We start from the raw sequence: 25,729 nt of genomic DNA on the forward strand, positions 1-25,729 counted from the left end.
ATGAAAACTTGTTCTCAACTAGCCTACCTGGTTAAATAAAGGTGAAATAAAAACATTGAAAAATTAAAACATTACTGTATTGTTTAGTGTTGTGTTGTTTAGTGGCTTTGTTGGCATGCATCTAAAAAAAATTAAAAAACTGTCCCCAAAAAGATTTACATGATAAAATTGCCACTGGTATGGCTTAAGGTGCAAGTTATGTGTGCTTAACCTCCTCTTCCTCTCTAACTTAGAAGTTGAAATTAGACTTTGAATTTGAAGTTGAATACTGCCCTCCCTCTCATCCCTCACTACTTCTCCTCGTCTCTTCAACCTACTTCATCCCTTGTTCCCTTGTCTCTCGCTCTACACAGCTGTCTGGTATACACATATCCATGGTTCTGATTCATGTTGTGGATCAAACACAGGCATTATGCATATGTGTGTGTGTGTGTGTGTGTGTGTGTGTGTGTGTGTGTGTGTGTGTGTGTGTGTGTGTGACAGAGAGAGTTGCTGTCGTCAGTTTACCCACAAACACTGCCTGCTTTAAAGGAGGAAGTATAGAGGGAAAAGGATGAGGGGAAACAGAGAAAAGAAACAGCCCTACATGTAAGTGGAACAGAGTGGAAGAAGAGAAACAAGCCTAAAAAAAAAATCTCCATAATTCATGAATGTTTATTTGACACGTGATGCTATTGTGCATGTTAAGATGCTTTTAGCGCTGTCGTCGCTTGTCTTTGTTTAAGAGGACTCTCTCAAAGTTAGGTATTTATTCCCACGTGTTGTCCAGCACGCAATACTGAATCTCTCTCTATACTGTTGTAGTATGAATGCCATAGTTAAGACAAACGTGTTGGAAGAAACACTCATAAATTATAACTAATGTTGTGCATTCTGCTGTGTCCAATTTATAACGGAAATACCTTTATTGAGACTGTTGCCTAAGCCTGGGGTTACACAAAGCAACTATCATGCAATTTCAGTTGCAGTTGCAAGTGGCATCATCTCAAGTAACTTTGCTGTTACAAGAAGCAACTCAAATGCGATTAAAATTGCATGGTACAGCCAATCAAATTGAAGATGCTTCTGTCATATTGTTTGAGAATTTCACTTCAATTCCATTTCAACAGTGGAGATTTGTAAAACCCTACTGTCTTTCTCTCCGACATTTGCAACATTGTTTCAATATACAAATTCGATGTCCAGCTGTCCCAGAGTGTCGGGATTCGGGACGAGACAGATACAGGCAGGCAACGTTTCTCAACCAGTCGAAATCATGAATCTGCTGGCATCATTTTTATGGATATACACAAAGAAGTGTAATTGAAAAAATGTCAAAAGAAACTAAGTGCAGCTAGTTTGCAGTCTTTCCAGCTTGAAGCGATTGTGTTAGCTGTGTTGTTGGCTAGCTCCTCTGAACATCAGTGTCCTGATGAGTGAGCACATTTTCCAGGCGAAATCATGCCTCATTAGCTCATTGTTATGGATGTATCCAAATCAATGTCTCTGGAAAACAGCTTAACCCTCTATGGCATGAGTTTTTATTTTTTGGGGGAAAAATATTTCACCCGGTTTTTGGGGAGCTTCAGGGTAATATATCCATCATAAAATTTGTCGTCGTCGTCCCCCAAACAGATATTGGTTTCTTGCTGAAACACCAAGGTTTTCTATAGTATGTATGATAAGTGGAATAAGGAAAACAAGCAATATATGCATTAGAACAAGTTTAATTTAGACAAACATCAAGCACAAATAGTTCCAGCCAATCACAATAAGAAGCTTCAAAGTCAAAACATCAAACAATCAAATAAACTAACATCCAAATGAGTGTGTGTGTGTCTGTGTGTGTGTGTGTGTGGAGGGGTTAGCCTATGTGTGCGGGTATATGTGCAAGTGTGTATGTGTTTCAGTGTGTCTGAATGTGTGTTTGTGTGGGTTATTATTTGAATCAGTGTTTCTCTTTTTGACAAAGCACACTCTGATTTCCAATTCTGTGTGGAACCTCAAGAAGCAGTTGCTGGTGGATGTGAAACAGAGGTGGACATCATATTTCTGGCACTAGGCTTTTTGTGTACCTGTGCAACCTGGTACCTTGCATCTCCCCTTCTTTTCAGTGGGCTGTGGCATCCAGGTGCACATCAGGGACTGGAATTGGAGCAGCGGGTTCTTTTCTCCTCTTCTCCTCATACCTCACCAGCAATTGTGGAACTGGGACATTTCTCACGCTCCAGACTTTCCACTTTTGCAATGTATGACTTGAAGGTGTACAGCTTAATTTGTTCCTTCTTTCTCATGCCAGTGCCTTCACAATCTCTTCGGTAGAGCAGCCAGGTGGTCACGATGATCATATCCAGGAAGTGGAACACCAGCCGGCGGTAACACTTCTTTGACCTGATTTTTGTCCTGGTACAGTGAGTCGAGCAGATCCACCCCACCCATATTCTTGTTGTATTCTTACACCACAGCAGATAATCTTTCGCTTCAGATCCCAACTGTCAACCTCAGGGATTTTTTGATGGCCTCCCATCTATTCAGTATCGTGGTGTCAGCTACTTGGGACACTCGGCAGGCTTTGTTCCAAAACATGAAGGTGCCTGGTAAACCAAACAATGTACACCACAATACCCAGGAACTGCTCCAATTCTTTTGGAGTGAGGTTAAGGGTCTTGTTTACGTTACATTGTATCGCATATAGATTTGACTGCCCTACAATAACTTCCAGAATGTCTTCAGAGAAAAACTGCTTGGAGTACTGGAGGGGGGACATGATATCATCAGATCTTGAAAGCAGGCCCTGCCATTCTGGGTAAGCATTGAAGTATGCATTGTGGGGTGTTGTCCACCAGGGTAGGTGTGGAACATCAACCTCTGCTACATCTTCATCCTCAGGCATTCTCCTTTATAAAAGAAAGCAGGAAGCACACATTTGAATGTGTCATATACCCTTCTTCAGCCACTGACACGCATGCAAACACACACACACATTACTTTGCTAACTGACCCCTGACCTCCTAACTGTCTTTCGAACCTGATTCGGGGATCCACTCTTCCTGACTCTCCTCAAGCTCACTGTCCTCACTGTCAGCGGGAATGACCCTAACTGCTCGATGATGTTCCTTCTGCCCATAAAACGTTATTGTGTCCATTTCCTGTAAGTATCAGTAGATAGTAAAGTAAAAACTTTGTCTATGGTCATAATTATACATCCGAGCACATCTCCACACTGTAGCATGTCTGGGTTGGCACCCCCCCCCCCCCCTTGGGTTGTGCCGTGGCGGAGGTCTTTGTGGGCTATACTCAGCCTTGTCTCAGGATGGTAAGTTGGTGGTTGAAGATATCCCTCTAGTGGTGTGGGGGCTGTGCTTTGGCAAAGTGGGTGGGGTTATATCCTTCCTGTTTGGCCCTGTCCGGGGGTGTCCTCGGATGGGGCCACAGTGTCTCCTGACCCCTCCTGTCTCAGCCTCCAGTATTTATGCTGCAGTAGTTTATGTGTCGGGGGGGCTAGGGTCAGTTTGTTATATCTGGAGTACTTCTCCTGTCCTATTCGGTGTCCTGTGTGAATCTAAGTGTGCGTTCTCTAATTCTCTCCTTCTCTCTTTCTTTCTCTCTCTCGGAGGACCTGAGCCCTAGGACCATGCCCCAGGACTACCTGACATGATGACTCCTTGCTGTCCCCAGTCCACCTGACCGTGCTGCTGCTCCAGTTTCAACTGTTCTGCCTTATTATTATTCGACCATGCTGGTCATTTATGAACATTTGAACATCTTGGCCATGTTCTGTTATAATCTCCACCCGGCACAGCCAGAAGAGGACTGGCCACCCCACATAGCCTGGTTCCTCTCTAGGTTTCTTCCTAGGTTTTGGCCTTTCTAGGGAGTTTTTCCTAGCCACCGTGCTTCTACACCTGCATTGCTTGCTGTTTGGGGTTTTAGGCTGGGTTTCTGTACAGCACTTTGAGATATCAGCTGATGTACGAAGGGCTATATAAATAAATTTGATTTGATTTGATTTAGCATGATATTGCCCGAACAAAAGTGGTCTAACGGCACAATGTTGCCCTGAGGCAACGAACCAAAAAAACACAGTTTTAGTATATAAATAAAAACAAAATAAGTATTTAAACAATCAAACATACTTCTTTACATACTCATGCACATGCATATATTTTTTTATATGAAGTTTGAATTTGAATTTAAACATGTTAAAAAGTGATTTTATCTTACCAATTGGTGGCCCTGTGTCCCATGCGGCTTTGCTTCGTGAAAGGACTGCTCCACCCCCAGACAAAAGGCCACACTCACTTCAGCCCCTCATTTCATTGGACCCAGACATGTTAGAAAATATATATTTTTTTTATTTAAAAAAAATGAAAGGGGTGGTGTGAGGTACAAAAAGGTAGTTTGTTGCCTGAGGGAAACACCATGCCACAGAGGGTTAAACAAATGCAAATGCAGCTACTTTGCTGTTATTCTGCCTGCACTTTTTGACGTGACTGTAAGTTAGCCGTAGTTGGCTAGCTAGCAAGCAAGGGATAAGAATGTTGCCAGCCAGTATGGCAATGGAACATTTAGAACGAATGACTGGGTCGCGTCTCTAGCAACCGAACCGATAGAACGAACGACCTGCCGGCTTGGGTAGCAACCCTAGATTTGTGTCGGGACTATATCTTGTGGAAGGATGAAATAGTATGAATTTTTTTTGATGAAAATATGTCAGTCATTATTTGAATATGTTGGTAACCTGTTGTATAAAACTGATGTTTGGAGGATATATTGGCACAGGTGTTGTTAAGCTCAACTTTGTCTCGGGCCTAACACCCGTGCCAATATATAAACACCGTCTTCAAGGGCATTATCACTTAAACATCTCCTGCTGTGCTTGTCTTTGTTCTGTCAACCTTGGTAGAGGGTTGTTCTGCGCAGCACTGACAGCTGTGTGTTGACATGACAACTGGGTCAGGATTCCGAACCGTCGAATGGATCATGTGACAAAAGTGTTTGTTTTGATTGGCTGTTGAAAAGTTTTAATTGGATGCAACCAAGTTACAGATTAGTTGCAGGGGGGTGCTTCGCGAAGCAATCAAGAAAAAACTCAGTTGCAAGCAACTAAAATTGTGTGCAAGTTGTATCGTGTAACGGCAGCCTAACGGTTTGCGTGTTAGATACCAAGCTAAAGCTAACGTGTGTTTTCTAGACAGCTGGTTTACAAATAAAATACTGTCAAGGTCTCTTACACAAATCAACTGGGTGCCTGTGACAGTACGATGCACTCCCTGAAATGACTCAGTGATGAAAGAGAGAGAGAGAGAGAGCGAGCGAGCAAGAGAGAGCACCTCCTCCAGACCTAAATTAACGAGGGGAGTTTTGGTGTGTGTGCACGTGTGTATTAGCGTGCGTGCGTTACTCTTCGTATACAAACTTCTCAGTCCAATCTCTACCCATCCATGTGTGTTCCTTTAATCTGCATATAATAAATTGAACCAAATTGATACAATGAAACACTGTCCATACTCCTCTGCAACACATGAGAACCCTGGTGCACTGAATACACCGACAATTTATTGTACCCTTTATCCTGTAAGAGTTACACTGTGACACATGATTCATACAGTCACAGCCACACAACGCTGTCCGGCAGAGAAGTGAGTTACAGTCCAGTCTCCATGAACACAGTCACACGGTGTGCACTGCAGCGGCTCGATGTTTAACACTGATTAAAACTGTCATGCCAATGTCATGCTGTAAATGTTCATACATTGATTCATTGCCACGGTTACACACCACTGCCCATTGTCGCACAGCCGCCAGGCCTAAGGAACTAAAAATGTTGACAAGCTGTTGTAGCAGTGTCAGTCTCACCAACGCAAACCCAGCTCCTGGTCCCATCTACAGTAGTACAGCTAGGCTTGTCTCCCAAATGGAATCCTATTCCATATATACTGTAGTGCGCAACTTCTGAGTTGGGTTTGAGTTGGTGAGGCAGACACTAGCATTCCTCCTTTACCGCCAGCCCATCCATGCACAGACAGCAACCCAGACACTCACGCACGCCAATCATTATTGACTTCTGGAGTCAACTGTCTGGCTCTTAGGCAAAGTGTTGTATGATCACGCTACCTGGAACAGTGAGAGGCTACTAAGACATGGTCGATCATTAGAGTTGGTCTGACGGACAGGGTGTGAGTGTGAGGGGGGGCACAACAACAATGTTAGAGGGTGCCTGTGCGTCTGTGTGTGTGCACGTGTGTGTCTGCGCAGGGGTTGTTGGGGCGGGGGCCACACCACACTACAGCACTGTGTACAGGGCAGCCAGGTCAGACATGGAAGGTACCTCTCAGTCTCTGTTATAGTAGAGGTTGCCTCCTGTTCTCGTTTCCTCCTCTTTCTCTCAGCAATGCACCGGAATGCCCTGCTGGGACGTCACAGTGTTAATGGGGTCAGGGCTCAGAGGTCAGAAGTGAGGGGCTGGATTTGTGAGTGCAGGGTTAGAAGGCGTTAGTGAGCGGGGATCCACGCCACAGAGAATTAGCCATCACAGGGTTAGCACTGGTTAGTGGCTAGTGGGTTAGAGCCAGCAGCACAGGTGCTTGTTGTACACTACACACACTGCAAACACACACATAAGGATACCACCAAGACAGCAATTGTGTTTGTGTGTACCTCCTAAATGGATATATGTTGTGACAGGGTGCCAAAAAGAGTAACCATCATGTGTGACAGATGCTATCCATATTCTACGCAATGGGGTCAATCACTGCCTGTCACACAGAGGATGAGAACTGTCTGTGTGTGTGTGTGTGTTTGTGTGTGTTGCCTACTGTGCATAAACTAGACTGCTGTATGCTGTGGTATAAACTAATAACTACTAATGAGGATTACAAAACAAATGACTTCACAACCTGTTCTATGTATACTGGACAGTGCACAATTAAGAGATAAGGCCCAAAAGACTTGTGCTATGTGCTGAATATAGTTACAAGTAAATTGCGTTGTTTGGCCCGAAGTAAACCCATTTACCGGTGACAGAATTCAGCACATAGCACGGTCTCGAGTGCTTTATTGCTTTAATAAAACGGTTACCAACATTAAAATAACAATACATTTAACTTGTTTGGTATGGTCTGTTTGAAACTCCACTTACTACTCGTAGCTGTATAGTCTGTTTGTGTTGGTCTTGGCTAGCTTAATGTTACTGTTGGTTAGCTATCTAGCAGTCACTCACTCACAGCACCGTCATTAAAAGGGGCATGAGCTAGCTTACAGCTAGCCTAGTTATGTCTGCTAACGCTCTGTACATTGCCATTTATCGTCCATCCACTAAAAAAAGTGTTCTGTGTCGCCTGGTGCACCTCTCCGCCAGAAAAGAGGAAGATAATGGATACTGTTCCTGGAGACAATGTACCCGGCGACATGGGGCACTTTTATAGTGGATGTACAATAAATGGCAATGTACAGATTAATGAGAACAAAACATCTTAAAAGTTAGCAGACATAACTAAATAAGCTATAGGCTAGCTAGCTAGTTTAGCTAGCATAGCAACAATTGTTTGTTAGAAGTATAGAAAGAACAACCAGAGTTTTTCCCGAACAACATTGCCGGACTCTTTCGTCTAAAGGAATATTAAATTGGTATGAATTGAATTATCAAGATAAAGTTAATGAAAATGTGTCATTTATTTACATTTTATATGTTGGTAACCGTTTTATAGAAGCAATAAGGCACTCGAGACCGTGCTATGTGCAGAATACAGTCTAAGTTAAATGGGTTGGCTGGCCCTTCGCGTCGCATCAGGCTGAACAACAGCATTTACCCGTGACTGTATTCAGCACATAGCATGGTCTCTTGTGCCTTATTGCTTAATTATGAAATATAATCTATTCACTCTCAATGCGTCCCAAATGGGAACCTATTTCCTTCATAGTACTTTACTTTTGACCAAGGCAGTGCCCTATATAGGGAATAGGGTGTCAGTTGCGATCTACTTCTATCTAGACGGGCACCACTAAAACAATGAGTCGCATAATGGCCTTTTCTTGAGACCACCTACAATGTGTACTTTTCATTACACTTGTGCACTTGTGTATTATACAATATTGCGTAACTACAGTAAGCCTATATTGCTCTAGGCAATTCTTTGTTCCTTCCCGAATGCGTCCTTTTGAAGAGTCAGTCGTCCTTTTGTTGCACCGAATGAACTGACGAAGCCAAACTTAAAACAACGTCAGTGTGGAGAGGGGTGTGTGTGTGTGTCATGACCCTGGCTACAGAGGAACAGAACACTACATTACCATCTCTAGTGTGACTCATTGTGCTACAGTACTGTGTCTTTTATGTTCTGCATTGTTGATCCGTAGATTAATACAATTTAATACCAGCTATACTGTTATAGTGAGAATTCAATCTGCACTTATTTACAATTTAGACCGATTGTGCAGAATATGTATTGTTTATTCATTGGAGCTTTGGATACTGTTGATGTTTTTCCGTAACATCGAACACTCAGTACAGCAGGGGGGAGGGTGGGGAGGGGGGGGGGGGGGTTAAGAGGGGTTAATAAGGATGAAGGATACAGTGGGTAATAGCACACAGGGAGACATAGCCAAGAGTTTAACAGTGAGTTGTCTGAGGGGCACAGAGAAGGAGTGAGAGAAAGAGAGTTACTCACGATATACTGTAGGCGCAGGAGTTGGTGCAGGCCGTGTGGAGGAAGGGAAGGAAAGAGAGGAGAATCAAGTTAAGACACTTTAGTAATAAATAAAGAACTTGACAGAGAGATATACGTTTGGGAGAGCTAGCTGTCAATCATATGATATTCCAGTCAAGGACACTCTGTGCATCACAAATGGCACCCTATTCCCTATATAGTGCACTACTTTTCACCAGAGCCCTATGGGTCCTGGTCAAAAGTACAGCACTATATAGGGGATAAAGTGCAGGGCCTCCATGGGGAGTATGAGGGGGGGACAGATGATGCAGAGGACAGGAGGGACAATGACAGATGGAGAAGAAAAATAAACAAAGACGTTGACAGATGTGCACAGAGAGGGAGCAATGGAGAGAGAGTGTGGGATCCAGGGGGACGGCCAGATAGGAGATGAGTGGAGAGATGAGTGGAGTGAGAGAGGGAGCAGGGAGAATGACAGTGGCGTGCTGGGAGTGCAGGGTGTGTGTGGGCCGTAATTACTAGTTCAACCAGACAGGTGATAATTAAGCAGTCAGCAGTGTGTGTGTGTGTGTGTGTGTGTGTGTGTGTGTGTGTGTGTGTGTGTGTGTGTGTGTGTGTGTGTGTGTGTGTGTGTATGTGTGTGTGTGTGTGTGTGCGCGTGTTTGTGTGTGTGTGTGTGCGTGTGCGTGCGAGAGCGTGCCTCGTGTGTGTATGTGTGTAGACTAATGAACCTGCTCATGCAACACACAGTGCCCAAGGTCCGAAGGCCTTGCACAGTCATTAGCCCTTCTGTATTGCATGACAGAGCCTCTCTGAAACTACTGGCCTCCAACTGTGTCCAGGGTAGAGCCATGTGAAGAAGTCAAAACGTCTCAAATGGCACCCTTTTCCCTTTATAGAGAACTATATACTGTTGGGAATCCGGTGCATATTTGGGAGGCACTCTGAACTGTCATCTATCTTTAGATCCGTGTTGAGAACACGGAACTCTTGAGGAAGCCATGTCATGTTCGTTAGGAGTGTGTTATTTCTGGACTGGGCGTATCCTATACTCACGCCTGCATTGTTGTGGTTGCCGTCTGGAAGCTGAACATATTCTCTTTGGGGAACCAGCTATTAGGGTTGTCCTCTACATACCAAGGAAACAAAGCAGCAGTTTAGCCCACAACATAAGACTCCAACTGTTGTTCTCTCTCAGCAGTTACCATGCTTCATACAATGTTAGAGCTGAGATCAGTTCTCAAACTTTTTGGGGGCCGGGGACCCCTTTTTTGATAGTAAATTAGTCAGGTACCCCTTCAAACCAAGTCTCGGGCCCTGGGAAAGAACATTTTAAAGGCTCGCCTTTTTGGGTTGTTGATTTTGGGTTGTTGCAGCTTTAACGTTAATATCCTGCAATTCTACACATTTTTCCATGAGGCAGATAGAAAACGTTGGTGTTTTAAAGCTTAAAAACAGTGAATTTATGAAAAATAAAGATTGTTGGGGAATACAAGAAGTATTGAGTTGTAAAATCTATCATTTTTATTTTACCTTTATTTAACTAGGCAAGTCAGTTAAGAACAAAATCTTATTTTCAATGACGGCCTAGGAACAGTGGGTTAAATGCCTGTTCAGGGGCAGAACGACAGATTTGTACCTTGTCAGCTCGGGGGTCTGAACTTGCAACCTTCCAGTTACTAGTCCAACGCTCTAACCACTAGGCTACCCTGCCGCTCCAATGTGGATACCAAAATCCCTGTGAGTCTCCCAGGCTCATGTTAACCCAGGGTTAAGAACATAAATTCTAGTTGAATAATATTACATTGTATTGTATCACTCACTCTACACTTATTCCACAGATCTCTTGGCCAAAATGCGTTTAATCTGTTGTTAGTAATATTCATAAAAAATTAAAAATAATGATGAGTTTATATATATTTTTACAGTATATAGTACCAGTAAAAAGTTTGGTCACACCTACTCATTCAAGGGTTTTTCTTTATTTTGACTATTTTCTACATCGTAGAATAATAGTGAAGACATCAAAACTATGAAATAAGATATATGGAATCATGTAGTAACAAAAGAAAATGTTAAACAAATCAAAATAGATTTTATATTTGAGATTGGCTCAAACACATTAAGGAAAGAAATTCCACAAATTAACTTTTAACAAGGCACACCTGTTAATTGAAATGCATTCCAGGTGACTACCTCATGAAACTGGTTGAGAGAATGCTAAGTGTGTGCAAAACTGTCATCAAGGCAAAGGGAGGCTACTTTGAAGAATCTCAAATATAAAATATATTTGGATTTGTTTAACATTTTCTGGGTTACTACATGATTCCCTATGTGTTATTTCATAGTTTTGATGTCTTCACTATTATTAGTAAAAATAAAGAAAAACCCTTGAATGAGTAGGTGTGATTGAGATTAAGATTTAGCTGCGGGCCCCCTGCAGTACCTCTGCGGGCCCCACTGTTTGAAGTAACATCATTGTTGTTGTAATATTACAAACTGACATGGCGGTTTCACCGATACAGATTCCAAACGCTTTGCGTTTGAGAAAAACATTCTGTTCCAAATTAATCTTATCATAGTGGACAAGGGATGGCGATAAAGAGATATATAGACACCTAAGGCCCCACTCCCCTCCATTCTTCCCTCCACCTCCTCACCTCTCTCCTCAGCAGAGCCTTGTCTGTCTCTGTCTCGGTCCTCGCTGTACATCCTCTCCAGCTTCTTCCTTTGTTTGCCTCCGTCTTGCGGGGACGTCTCCAGATCCAGGGAGCGCTGGCTCTGACATGGGGCCCTGATGCAGGTCACAGACTCTGGGGTGCAGTCCTCCCGCGAGCCCCCCCTCCGCACCCCCCAGTCCCGGATGTTATGGGCGCTCCCCGAGCTCTGCAGGGGCTGGGACTGGGACCTGTGGTTCTGTGGGCCATGGTTATGGTTGCCACGGTGATGGTTGCCACCACCACCGCCGCCGTGTTGGTATTTGCTGCCTGGTGGTTGTGGATTGGAGTACGAGGGCTGGTTGGAGGAGGGAGGAGGGGACAGGGGCTGCTTCAGCACCTCCAGCTCCAGGCTCTCCTCGCTGCCTTGGCCCCCTAGCATGCCTCCCTCCCTGGTGATGGTGTAGACCCGCTGGGCAGCTGGCTTCAGGCCCGTCAGACTTCCCTCAGTGGACCTGGGAGGAGGCTGCTGCTCAAAGGAGAAGCTGCGCTCCGCTGAGAGCCCTGCTGAGAGCCCTGCTGAGAGCTCCGCTGAGAGCCCTGCTGAGAGCCTGTGCTTGGACGGTCCTGTGGACTGCAAACTATCTGGCTGCAGGGTGCTGGGCTGGGGATGGAGATGGAGACAGCTGGACTGGGGATGCAGGGTGCTGGGCTGTGACTGGAGACTGTGGGCCTGGGGCTGATTCTGAGGGTGCAGGTTGTTGTGGAGACGACTGAGGTCAGGGGAGTCTGTGTCTTGGCCGATAAAGGTATCAGACAGCAGGTGATCTGGAGAGAGAGAGAGAGAGAGAGTGAGAGAGAGAGGAGGGGGGGGGGGGGGGGGGGAGAGAGAGAGAGAGAGAGAGGGCGAAGAGATGAGCTGTTTGTCTTTTGATCTCAAGGCCTTGGCAACATTTGAACAAACATCAGGGAGCCAAGAAAGCTTTTGGGAGATGAGAGGGGGAATGAGATGTGAAGAGATGGATGACGGAGAAGGGGAATTGGGAGGGACTTTAAGAGGATAAGTTGAAGGATAGAAGGGGTTTGGCAGACTTGCCTGGTCCTGGGCCTTGGGAAGATATACCCTCTCACAGTAAAATATGCCAATAATGTTGTTCAAATTTTCAGAGCATTCTCTGCTTCTAACTGCTATACAGTGAGATGAGAGGAAGGCCGAGTGATGTGGAAGGTTACACGAAATATGAAGCCATGTGATGAGGAAAGTCCTTGGAAATGTACTAGATGAGGTTGAGATGTAGGCTACCAGATGAGGCTGGGCACAGGTGAAGACGTTGCCTACCTGAGCCGGCACGGTTCTCAGGGTGTGTGTGAGACAGATAATCTCCAAAAGCTCTGGCTGCTCTGCAAAAAGAAGCACAACACAACACTGATTAGCACTGGACCACTGGCAGCCTGCCTGCCTGCCTGCCTCTCACCGTGAGCCTTCCTGCTGACTCCAACTGAGAGTGATTCACTATTCCAAGGCGTCTCCTACTCAGTAGCTAGCTACGTCCCAAATAGCTTCAGATTCCCTATAGTGTACTACTTTTGACCAGAGCCCATAGGGTTCTGGTTAAAAGTAGTGCACTTTATAGGAAATAGGGTTCCATTTGCGACGCAAACAATGTTTTATGATTGTCTTGCGCAATCATTGATTAGACCTGAACATTTGTCTCATTGACATGGCTTTACTCTGATTTCCCTATGGAACTGTCTTCTCAAGTCGAAACTACTCGAGAAAGTCACTTCACGCTGCTAGTCTATCTATACATCGCAAAGATGTTCATGGTACATGTTCTACACAGTGGCCATTATTCTCTCCTTACAGAAGGTGAAATCCAATATGCAGTGTGTTCCAGACAGGTTTGATATGATTCCTCATGCTTGCACACACATATACACAAATACACACACACAGACAAGCACAGACACACACACATGCATGCACACACGTAGTCGCGTGGGGAGCACTGGGCATGGAGCGTTAGAAGAGGGACGTGGGAGGCTGAGTATGTACATGAATTCAATCGTTACCTTCGTAAAACTTAAAAGTACTCCTTTCACATGTCACAAATTCAATCTCCCCTACGGTTTCTTAGCATGGGCCTGGGGATAGATTTGCAATACGAAACAAAAGCTGCGTGCAATTCTCTTCTCCAGGTTTAATAATTCCTAATACGATCTCCCATGTACTGTACCACACACAGTAGCAGGGTCATTTCATTCGGTTTTAGACTGTGGTGACAAATGTGTCTTCCATATGGCACCCTACAGTATTTCCTAACAGCGCACTACTTTTCATCACGGGCCACGGGGCTTTGGTCAGAGGTAGTGGACCTATATAGGGAATAGGGTGCCATTTGGGACACAAACAGAGGCGTAGGCTTCCCTTCCAACTGGCCAACTTGGAATGTGAACAGTGCTTCAGATATGGTCATGTGAAGGCTGTAAACTGTGCAGACATTTTATTCCAGCTCAGTGCTAAAATACCAGATTGAACTAACAATCAAGACCATTGTTGAATCAGGTTTTAAGTGCTGGGCAGGAACAAAAGCCTGCACAATCTGCGGCTCCATGACCAACCCTCTGACAGAGGATTTCATACGGAACATCTTTATGAATACTTAAAACCTAATAGGGTGGGTTATGAAATATTACCATACATTTCATTTTCATTCGTCAACATCATTAAAAAAATTCCCTTTCCCTTAAAATGTGGAGTGAGTGTGGAAATGTTTTATATAGTGGCTAGAGCTATTGTTCTTGCTCTCTTAATAGGCAGCAGAAAAAAAACATGGTCAGCTGTACTAAGTGGTTTAATACTGGTAATTAGATAAACTTTCGAACGCAAACACATTTCTACAAACACATTTCTAAGCACGCCCACATAGCTATGCAGACTGCACATAATATTTGCTAGAGACACAGAGGATATAGGCTAACACAAGTAGAGCATGTGCGTACATATTTACACACATATGACACGCATACATGCGCGCGCACACACACACACACCTACATAGATACACAGGGCTTTAATCCTCCCCCAGTCAGTGGTGCTGGCTGGCGTTGTGCAGTCTGTACACATCTCCGGGGGATGCTGCTATGAAATGGGATTGCTTTGTTGTTGTAGCCATGGCCCTCTCCCTGCTACAACACACACACTCAAACTAATTAAATATGAGGCAGCACGTGTAGCAGCTCTCCCCATGAAAATGCAGGTTGGCATTTATTGGGATGACTCATGTACTGGAGGCAGCTCTGTAGTCACTAGCTGGCACAGGTACAAAGTCATAAAATCCAATTTTAAACCAAACCCTAACCTTACCCCCACTGCTAATGTTATACCTAACCCTAACCACACTGCTAACCTTATGCCTAACCCTTACCACACTGCTAACCTTATGATTAACCCTAACCTTAACCACAACCTTAACCACACTGCTAACCTTATGCCTAACCCTAACCTTAACCACACTGCTAACCTTATGCCTAAACCTAACCTTAAAAGCTCATTTGTGTTTTCATAAATGTTTCCAATATATAGGCTAGCTAATTTTTACTCTGCAGCTGGCACATCTAGTGGAAATCGCTTCATCCCAAAAAACAACAACCTGCCCTGAAAAGTCCCAGCAACTGGTAGAGAGAGGGAGAGGAGAGAATGCTATCATCCCTTATCTCTCTGGCTCCACTCCTTCCTATACACATTCTAAAGGGATGTGTGTAAAAAGGTAATGGGGATGACAAAACACATTCACAACAACCACTTCCAGAGGACAAACTGGCATGGAGCCAATCTCTTTGTGGCACTACAAAGGTCCAATACAACACCAACTGATATCTCCCTGTTCCTAGCTCACCTCGGATTGCAATCATGCATATTGAAGTAAGAAAGTGGAGAAGATTATTTAAGAAAAGTGATGTAAACCCAAATGGCATGTTCTGTGAAAGCAAAGCAAATGCCTTTGCTTTTGTCTGTGGTGCTGTGATGTATAGGGAAGTAAACACACTCATGTATAGGCCCTAGTTATAAGCCCAGAGCTGTTCCTCATCAGGTAATCAGGAAGGAATCCTGGCCCTTAGACATGAAGAAAGAACATTTCAGCTCAATGAGGTAGTGCCTGAAGTGACAGTCTGAAGCCACTTTTCCTATCTGTGTCAAAAAGCCAGCTTTCGGTGTTCTGGCCCTGGGTGTCTTAGTGAAATCATCAGTGTAGCCCAGTTACTGGGTGTCTCATTGACACCAAACCGGGCTCTTTCATAATGTGTTAGAGTCATTTGGGAAAGAGGGGCACAGAGTGTTCCTGCTCAGCCACTGAATCTCATCACAGATCTCCTAACTGAGAGGATGACCTCTTTATGAGACACCCTATATATCTCCCTCTTCCCATCTTTCTCACCTTCCCTCTCTCCCTCCATCCCCCCTCTCTCTCGCCTTTCCCTCTGTCTTCCTCTCTCCCTCTCTTTCCCTCTGCTGCTATTGGACCAGGTCTCTCTTGGAAAAGAGATGTTATCTCAATGAGAAAAAAAACGGTGTAAATAAAGGTAAAATAAAAAAAATAAAAAAATATCCCTCAGTCCCTCTCTCTCTCTCGCCTTCTCTTCTCGACTGTGTTCTCTCTCCAATACAAATACATCCAATTGAGTGAAATGACAAGATGACACAACAAATATCGAGTTGCCCACTTAGCGTCTTAGTTTCTTGTCCTCAATTGCTCTCTCTCTCCCTCCCTCCCTCTCTCTCTCTCTCTCTCTCTCTCTCTCTCTTTCTCTCTGGGAGTCAAATGGAAATCTCTAATTTGGCATGCCTTCAAAGTACCTGCTGGCCGCTTTCTCCATTTCACTCTCTACACTGAGGTTCTTAGGTGATTAAATTGATGTTTATCAGAGTCCGTAAGAATGATTGCTTTGTAATTGGATTAAACAACAACAACAACAACACCAGATGTAGGAAATCACTGGGTAGTTAACGCCAAGTAAGCTTAATCAGTATTTTGACCACACGCAGACAGTCTCAGCCTACGGCACCGTGTTCCCTACATAGTGCACTAAGTTTGACCAGGGCCTCTATTGGGGACAGGGTGCCATTTGGAACGCAACCTCAGCCCTACTTTGCATAACATGATGAGTTATGCTGAGCGCGAGCGCCGCAGCCGGCCCGGTGTGCAGCGTTAGTTTCTGACCCGCTGTGTCCTGCGTTCCATTCGGCTGTTCCGTCTGCCGTTGGCACAACAGTAACATGGGCGTAATTACTCAGATCAATGAGGGACAGGCAGCCTCCACTGTACAGGATCACTGTCTCCCTGTGTCATTCCAGTCCAGGCTTCCTCTACAGGCTGTAATCAGAGTAATTACAGCAGCTAGATACCACAGATACATCCCCTCTGCACTGTAATCCCTGCCATACAGAGAGAGAGAGGGGGGGGGGTGATAGGGAGGGAGAGAGAGAGATCACCCACTCTATTTTCATCTGGGAGCCCTAGTCTAAAGTATTTGTCCTCTCTGGATATTGCTCTGTGTCCCTCTGACTGCCTGAGAGCACAGAGAGAAAATTGAACACAGGTTGGGTGAAAAGGCCGGTGGCTTAATTAAGATACATTAGTACTGAGATGGCCTGATATTCAGACAATAAACACTAGGTGTCAGGCAGACAATTACCTCTCTGTCAGAAGTGGCTGTAGGTTCAGCACTAGGGCAGCGTGTGACTGTGTAATACAAAGATTGCGTCCGAACTGGCACCCTAGTCCCTACATAGTGTGCTACTTTTGACTAAAGGGCTCTGGTCAAAAGTAGTTGACTATGTAGGGAATAAGGTGCCAGTTTGGACGCACCCACCCCAACGCCAATGTACAATATCCTAATGGAATACACCAAGAGGCTGCTGAACCAGCTATTCCTCACATCAATGCCATGGCACCAGATGCGTTTCAGGCCTGTAATGTGGATGTAGAATAATTAGGAGAGAAGCCAAGATGCGCAGTAGTAACCAGAAAGGGCTAATCGTGAGTGTAATGGAGCTAACCTCCACTGTGCTCTCTCTGCTGTGTTCAGCCATACAGTCACTGGTCAGCACTGCTCTGCAAGTGGCCACACAATACATTCTGCCTGGTATGATGAGTAGAGCCATGAAATGACACTGTACAACAGAGGAAACAGTTTCGTCAGAACTTCTGGAGTTCTATTGACTTGCATGGCCAGAGAAAGCTAACTTCAAGCCGCCTGCAATCATTGTCCTCCTAACTCTACTAAAATACCCAGTGTAGCCAAGTATACACTTATTCTAATGTTACCAGGCCAAATATATAAATATTTTGCTCCAGTGCATTTTCAGGTACACATATTAGTCCATTTACCTTGAGGGCATAAATATACCTCTTGGCTGAAACCCCTCTCTGTCCTGTGTCCAGCAACCATCCAGTCCAGCATTACAAGATGAATAAGAGAACATACCAGAATAAAGAAGTCGACGGTATCCTGTCTGTGTCCTCACCTTGTTACCCAATTTACCTTAATTCTAGCAGTAAACAAGATATGTCCTGGGTAACACGGGGTAATTGTCAGAACAAGTGTGTCCATGTTAGCTACATGGAAAAAGTGACCTTCAATGTTTAGTCGCTGCTGCTGGAGACTAATCAGCCAGTGATTGTGATTCTGAGGCAGAAGTGATGTAAAACCACACCACCATGACATCGATTGATTTTATAGTCTATCTACAGGTTGGTAAAAATAAAAAAAAATCCATAACTCATGGAAATTATACCATCATAGTGTTTAAAGTGAACACTAAAGTTAAGGGTGATTGCTTTCTGAAGATTCTGGAACACGTCTCGAAATCTGTCGTAGACAAAGTGGATAACAAAGCTCTTGAGCTTCAGTCCAATAATATGTGTCTTTGATAATGTTGATCAGTTTGATTGACGGTGTGTGTTAGAGAGACAGAAAGACTAAGATGAGAAACAGAGAAGGAGATGAGAATGAGAGAGTGTGTGAGACAGAAAGAGATTGTGTGTGCGAGTATGTGAGAGAGAGAGAGAGATCGAGAGAGATAGAGAGAGAGGTAGAAAGAGAGAGTGGTAGAGAGAGAGGTCGCGAGAGAGAGGTAGAAAGAAAGAGGTAGAGAGAGAGGAAGAAAGAAAGAGGTAGAGAGAGAGGTAGAGTGAGAGAGAGGTAGAAAGAGAGAGGGGGGATAGATAGAGTGAGTGAGTGAGTGTGTGTGTGTGTATGACAGAGCATAACAGAAAGAGATCAAAAGTGTGTGTGTGTATGTGGTTGAGGCTGTGTAAGTGGATGTAAAGGTCAGTATGTTTCATTCTGTGATGTGTGTGTGAGAGAGAGAGAGAAAGAGAGAGAGAGAGATAAAGAAGGAGAGCATGTAAAATACATTTTCTGGTACACCATAGATGCCAGAGCCTGCTAGTTGGAAAGCTTAAAAATTATGGAAACTTTTTACAAATGTGTTGTTGCCTACATGCTTCATGCCATTTGGAAATCAAGGGTTTAGGATTCAATTTTGTGTGCAGTTGATTGGTAGCATTTCACATGCCTTTTCATATCAGATCACACACTCACACATTTGGGGCTCTTCAGTTTGTTACCATAGGTGAACCCTTTTTGGTGCTAGCTAGAAGCATTTGCTTCTACCTAGCACCCTAGAACCCTTTATGTAGGGTTCTTCATAGAACCCCCTGTATATGGTTGTACCTAGAACCCTTTATGAAGGGTTCGGCCTAGAACCCTTATGATATGAAGGGTTCTACCAATAACAATTTTATCATCTAAAGGTTCTTCCTAGAACCCTCTATGAAGGGTTCTACAGAGAACCATTTTATATTTGGAGGGTTCTTCCTAGAACACTCTATGAATGGTTCCACCAGCCTTATTAGCCTTTAATTTAAAATTATTTCTGACAATACATTACATATATCATAATGCCTTTCTTCGAGGGCCAAGTTATACCCATAATACAGTGGTGTTAGGAAACTCCTGGTTTAGTGGCCACATCAGGCCTGCAAATCACATTATGCTGGCTTGCAAAGGGATGTGAAACTACTATTGGAATCCAGACAGAGATAGGATATCCAATAAGTGGAATTTTTATTCACCGGCAACCTGCATTCAGAATGGCTGCCAGGGTAGAGAAGACTGAATATTGAGACTCACTCTATCATCTATAATACTAACAAATTGGATTTGTTTAAAAAAAATATATGCTATTTATCTTTGTGTAGCATAAAATTTATAAATCAATGTACATGCAAAAACACAGATATTAAAAACAATTCTGAAGATCACCCTGCAGTAGAGCATGCTGGGAAATATGATAAATGCTTCTATGTAGAAACCTTCTTGCCTTCCAAACAATCCTTCTTGCCTGCCAAAAGAATCATCAAATAACCCTATCTTCTAAAAACGGTTCTTAGGATGTAAAATGTTCTAGGTTCTAGAACCCTTTGCCTTACAAAGAACCATTGTCTTCCAAAATGGGTTCTTCAGATCAAAATGGTTATTGGTAGAAGCCTATCCCTGTGCAAATAACCATTTTGTAAACCCTTTTTTCTAGGAGTGTAAATAACTTATCAAAGCTAGATAGTACAAAGGGTACTGCTTGAGTTACAACACAATAGCCTACAGTAGATAAATGGGTGATTTTGCAATTATGGGCATATGTAACATGTTTTTTTTTTAAATGCATTAACAGAAATAATGTTCTCATTTTGTCAGGAACCATAAACTGGTAATGCCTGTGGCCATTTTATTTGACAATACATGGACTTCACTCCATTTTTCTCTGTTTCCCTCTACACATGTCATTACCGTTGCATTACAAAACATTCAGTTTTAGTTTAAAACTGATTGAAAAACATAATGGCTTTTTGGATTATTTGGTTCATCTGACTATAGGATTTTGGTACCACCACATTTATAAATAACTATTTTAATACCTTAATCCATAAATATGGGCCTTTGCTGGCTGTGCTTGTATACCTGCACGGAGGCTAGCATCAACAACGTAATTTCTTGTTCAAATTATAATATCATTTTTATATTAGTTATATTGGGAACATATTTCTACTTGATGTAGACAGATGTGTGATAGTTAATGTTTACATGTATTCTTTCTTAGGAAATATGTGTACATTGAGTTGGTAATGACTGTGTGGCAGTAATACATTGCATTAGTTGTGTACAGTAAGCGAGTGGAAATCGATATCTAAAATATCATCGATTGCTACAAAGACAGTCAAATATAATTTACTAAGCACTATTGAGCATTTTATACTAAAGGTATACAAACAGTCGCTACTTTGTAATGGTAATAATCTGTTAATTGTCATTACCGACACATTTTGTGGCGGTAGTGACAGAGTTGGTAATGACAATTTGCAACATTTATGGATTTACCTGCCAGACCATGAGGTTTAGTTGGTTAATATGATCAGCTATAAATTCCAACCACAACAAAATGAAATGTTTTCTTTAAAATAGAGGATAATCTAGATGAGTTAGAGCCTTTGCTGTAAAGACTATTCTCAGATCTTGACATATTCGAAGTTGCTTTTCTTGAAGATGGAGACATAATATAATACACTCTACATGGCATATCCTTGTTCTCCACGGTCAGTTCCCAGTTCATGTGTGACTTATGATAAAAGCACTATAATGTATCGTTTTGTTCAGAGTAATGGTAATGACATAAAATTGTGGGACAACTGTATTTTGTAGAAAAAAATATATATATTTAGGACTTATGACCCATAACAAATCTATATAGCTTTCATTTATTTGACTCCTTTTCTAACCAGGTGCATTAAATATTTACAAATCATTTTCATGTTGAAATACATAGCAGAAGATCTAAAGTCAGGGTGTGGGACAATTGCCTTCTCAATGCGAAACAGTGGAATACAGGAATAAAATACTTTTGAAAATGACTCAAAAAACATATTTGAAAAATTAACAAAACGTTTAAGTGTATTTTAGTGTCGACTTTTATGTGTAAAAGAAAACACTTTTTTTCTTAACATAGTTGCAAAATCGCCCGAAGAAGGAGTATTGCCGACAAAATAAATGTATCGGTGGTTTTACTAACTCTTATTGCTCAAAGCATATTTGTTACAAATTCCCATGGCTGTTCAATGACTTGAAAAAAAATACATTATCATTGTGGCTAGCCCAATAAAATAAAATACATTCGAGGAATATAACTTATGGGCTGATATGATAGCAGATTTATCCATGAAATTAAATAAATAATTGCAAATACTTTTGCAAAGCAGATATTTGATCACACAACCACACAACAGTAAACAGTGAAACACATTTGATAGGCTATCATTGACATATCATTGTTTATAAAGGTTTTAGTTCGTTTGGAATTACTGCTTGAACAATAAAGCAGAGTCGCTATTCACCAACACCGCTATTCCAACAGTTATCAGCGCCGCAACATGCACCTGGTTACACCCTGCATCTGATCACTATACCTGCCAGCTACGGAGGAGCCCCCGGCCAGGCACTCACCTAACTTTTGCGGTCACAGAAGATATTGCATCGTTCCTTAAAGTCTTCCTTTTGGACACTGCAGTTCCCATGCTGAAGTGGAAACGACACGAGCAAAAAGCCAGATCATTACACTGATGGGCGATCAAATATGAAGGAAATAAAAGCTCGTTGAAAACACGGAGGTAAAGCGGAACCACGGTAAATGGGAAAACTCCCCCTTTACCCTGAGTTATAAAAAAAATTAACCAGTTTCATAGCCTACTCAATTACGTTCAATCTAGAAAATCTCTTGGTAACTATGGAAAGCTTGTAGTGTGTGACTGTGAGCGCAGGAACAGCGCTGGTGATTCAGAGAGCAGAAAACGTGCCCGGCTCGTAGCGCGCGGTTGCTTGCGTGCCCCTCGTGTTGTACTCCTTTATTATACACCCACTAGTGGTGAAAAGGTTTCCACTAGTTAATACAACGACAAAGTCGAAATTGGCTATATCGTAAAAATTCCCCCCAAAATGTTTAGCTTTTTCCTCTTAATTTAAGATTTGTGTTAAGGGTAATGTTAGCAGTGTGGTTAGGGTTAACGTTAGGTTTAAAATCAGATTTTAAGAAGATAAATTGTAGAAATGGGCGGGGTTTATGACGTTGTGGTTGTGGTAACTAGTGACGACCACGCTTCAGTTGAATCAGTTAGTTCCTTAACATAGAGTATTTTGAGGACTGCCTTGTAAGAAGCAATATTTGTTGCACCCGTGAGGGAGAATGCCATACCAATTGAACTCCTATGCTGTTATAGTGTCCCATCAATTTAACATGTATAGGGGACAGATTGGAGTGGCAGCAAGTCTTGAACCTTAAATGGTTGAGCATTTTTCCATGTCCTTTTGGTCTGTTTTGCCCTGTAGTCGCTGCTAGTTTGGTTGCCTTTGTTAGGCCATTAGAAGTGCAAGTGATATAAAACAGCACATTTTCATTAATATGCTGTAATGTGTAAACATTTACCTAGAAGCCAACCTGCTTGCACCAATCCATTGTAATTACAGCATACCACTCTGAAATACAAACCCTGCAATGAATTTCATTCATCTATTCATTCCGGTTACAGTAGTATTTACTTTTTTATAGTATAATACAGTCAATTTTCTGATATTGTACTGTGTGTCATTACACAATACTTGCTTTGATACCATATTTACATTACAGTAGGTGTACTGTAATATGAAATACATATTTTTACTTGCCTCTGAGCTGCCTGTAAGCTACTGTCAAATTCACGATAACCTCTTTACAGTGCACCATTAAACTGTGGGTAGGCTACTAGCAAAATTATTATTTGTAAAGATGAAGTAAGTCAGCCCTTGTCTCAAAGCAAAGCCTGAATCACCCATCTTGGTTACCTTGTCATCGTCATCAACACAGTATATGCAGAGGTGACATCATTGACCAAGCATACCATCCATCTGACCAAATTCTTCTTCTTTCGCTACACTCGCATTAACATCTGCTAACCATGTGTATGTGACAAATAAAAATGGATTTGATTTTGACAGATGTGGTTTAGTGCTGTGGACAACCCCCCAAGCGCCAACAGCTATTTCAGCACCATTGACAACTCCTACTCCTCTCGCCACAACAACTGCTTTTTCAGCACCACGGACAGTGTCTATGAGAGAAATGCAGACTGTGACAACTGCAGTGCAATCCATTTACAATATTTCACCCCAAACAATACAAAATAGAGATTCTCAAGCATAATAATCCAGAACTTTTGTCATTGTCTGCATCCGAAATGGCATCTTAGGGGTCTTGGTCTAAAGTAGTCCACTATAAAGGGGCCCTGGTCAGTGTAGGGAATATAGGGTATAGGGTGCATTTGGCACGCACCCCAGAACCTTTGTTAGGAAGGATGTTCAGATTATTCGACAGCATTAGCAGCAGGAGTACAGCTGACGGACTCAGACAGGACCTGAATGACTGCTATAGGGAATCTTTCACACTCTTTTGACACTTTCTATCCCAAATGGCACCATATTCCCTATATAGTGCACTACTTTTGAACTAGGGCACTATATAGGGAATAGGGTGCCATTTGGTGCACAGCCCTTATTCTAACACAGCTGATGCACAAGGACGTCATCGTAGGTAGGCCATAGAGGTGGTGGGTGAAAAGAGTTGGAGAGAAAGAGATAGGAGGACCTGGATGAAGGGTTATAATTGGTTTGCTATGGACAAATATGAAGACATTTTTGGAGAAAAAGATAAGAGTGTTCTTCAATGTGCCTTCGGTGTATTCTATGAGACAATGGGATTGGTACATTGCTTTGGTACATTGCTTTTCATACACATACAGTATACAGCATTGTAAGCATGGAGCAGACTATTCTCCACCACCATCTGAGCAACATAAAAATGATATATGTGTGTGATTCCCAAATGGCACCCTGTTCCCTATATGGTGTACTGCTTCTGACCAGGGCCCACAGTAGTGCACTAGGGGATAGGGTGACATTTGGGAGGCAGTCTTTATCTTTGGATCTACAGGACTGAATGGCTGCCACAGATTACATCAGAGACTTCCCACATGCTTCATTATCTCAGACAGAGACCAATGGATGTGGGGATGGGTAGAGAAGCAGGGAACGTGTGGTTCAGGTACACACTCTGAAGGAAGTTGACGCTGAAACGTCTGTGTGATTTTTTTTTCACATGCCTGCTGAAGTTTTTCCAATGTTTTTTGACAGTTCCATGTGGAGATGCTAGAGCACTAGTGGGTTCTCATCAGACTTGCAGCCAAAATATGAATAATTAAGACAATGGCCTGTGGGTGTGTCTGTGAGTGCAATGGGCAGATAATGGGAAAGTTTCCGACCCCAAAATTAGCCAGGGATGGAATTGGCTTTGGGGGAGAGGTTTAGGTCTTTTTTTTGTTTTGTTTTTAGGGCTTTATAAATTATCAAAATGGTTGCTAGACCATCAGAGAGAAGAGTACCCCTTTATTGCTTTAGTGAAAGGTGCCTTGGTTTGTTTGCCCAGACCTACAGGCAGTGACATCACCAGACCCGGGCTTTCAGGGCTTTAGCCCCGAATGATTTTAGCTCAGCCTCGAGTCTTTTGCGCTGATGGGATGGTGTAAAACAAACTAGGCTACACTGCATTACACACTACAATGAAGACTCCAATCCTGAGCCCCGGCCTGCCCTATGTACAGTGGCACTTTAGGAGCCTGTTTGCATGTGACTATTCCTCTTTTGTTTGTTGATATTTGTTAATAAAAATAATAATAATAATTTAAAAAAAAGTTGTTTTCCAAAATCATGTTTTATTCCTCCAATGAAATTATATTTCAGCGCACGCAGGCGACTGTTCCTTTTCTGAGGGAGAGAGCACAAAGTTGAGAAGGAGAACCGGAGGTTAACTTTGTTAGATTGCTACTACTATGGTTAATTTAGATTAAAAAACAATGTGTTTTGTTAGCCCATTTGTTAGCCGATTAACATGTTGACTCAAAAGCTGCACTGCCATATAACGTTAAGCTAGCTAGCTAACTAGGGACTACCCAGAAAATGTTATGAACACTGAATCCATCTGCTGGAGTTCTGTTCACCACCTGAAAAGCATCACTAACTAATCAATTACTGTCTAATCAATTACTGTCCAAATATGAGAGTTGAATCAGGCTTAAGATTGAGTGAACTGCTATTATTTTAAGGAACAGAAATGGTCCCAGATGTTTACTTTAGCTCAAATCAGGTAAACTTATTATTTGTTGTTCATATTGCTTCTGTGTGTGTGTGTGTGTGTGTGTGTGTGTGTGTGTGTGTGTGTGTGTGTGTGTGTGTGTGTGTGTGTGTGTGTGTGTGTGTGTGTGTGTTTACTCCATATTGCTACGGCAC

The 25,729-nt window shown here is 42.8% G+C and overlaps 1 protein-coding gene across 1 annotated transcript in view; it reads right to left on the minus strand.

Annotated features, from left to right (window-relative positions):
• nsmfb (NMDA receptor synaptonuclear signaling and neuronal migration factor b) overlaps positions 1-22,279 on the minus strand; it is a 40,776-nt gene extending 18,497 nt beyond the window's left edge. The window contains exons 1-6 of the mRNA XM_021606420.3: positions 21,863-22,279; positions 12,642-12,703; positions 11,306-12,130; positions 9,702-9,774; positions 8,646-8,651; positions 6,311-6,388 (exon numbers count right to left, since the gene is read on the minus strand). Of these exons, the coding sequence (XP_021462095.2) occupies positions 6,311-6,388; positions 8,646-8,651; positions 9,702-9,774; positions 11,306-12,130; positions 12,642-12,703; positions 21,863-21,933 (1,115 nt within the window). The 5' untranslated portion in view covers positions 21,934-22,279. The remainder of the gene's footprint in view (positions 1-6,310; positions 6,389-8,645; positions 8,652-9,701; positions 9,775-11,305; positions 12,131-12,641; positions 12,704-21,862) is intronic.
• Positions 22,280-25,729: the final 3,450 nt, after the last annotated feature.

This window comes from Oncorhynchus mykiss, chromosome 6 (genome assembly GCF_057628025.1).
Source record: "Oncorhynchus mykiss isolate SJ-2025 chromosome 6, ASM5762802v1, whole genome shotgun sequence".
In the NCBI taxonomy this organism is placed as follows: domain Eukaryota; kingdom Metazoa; phylum Chordata; class Actinopteri; order Salmoniformes; family Salmonidae; genus Oncorhynchus; species Oncorhynchus mykiss.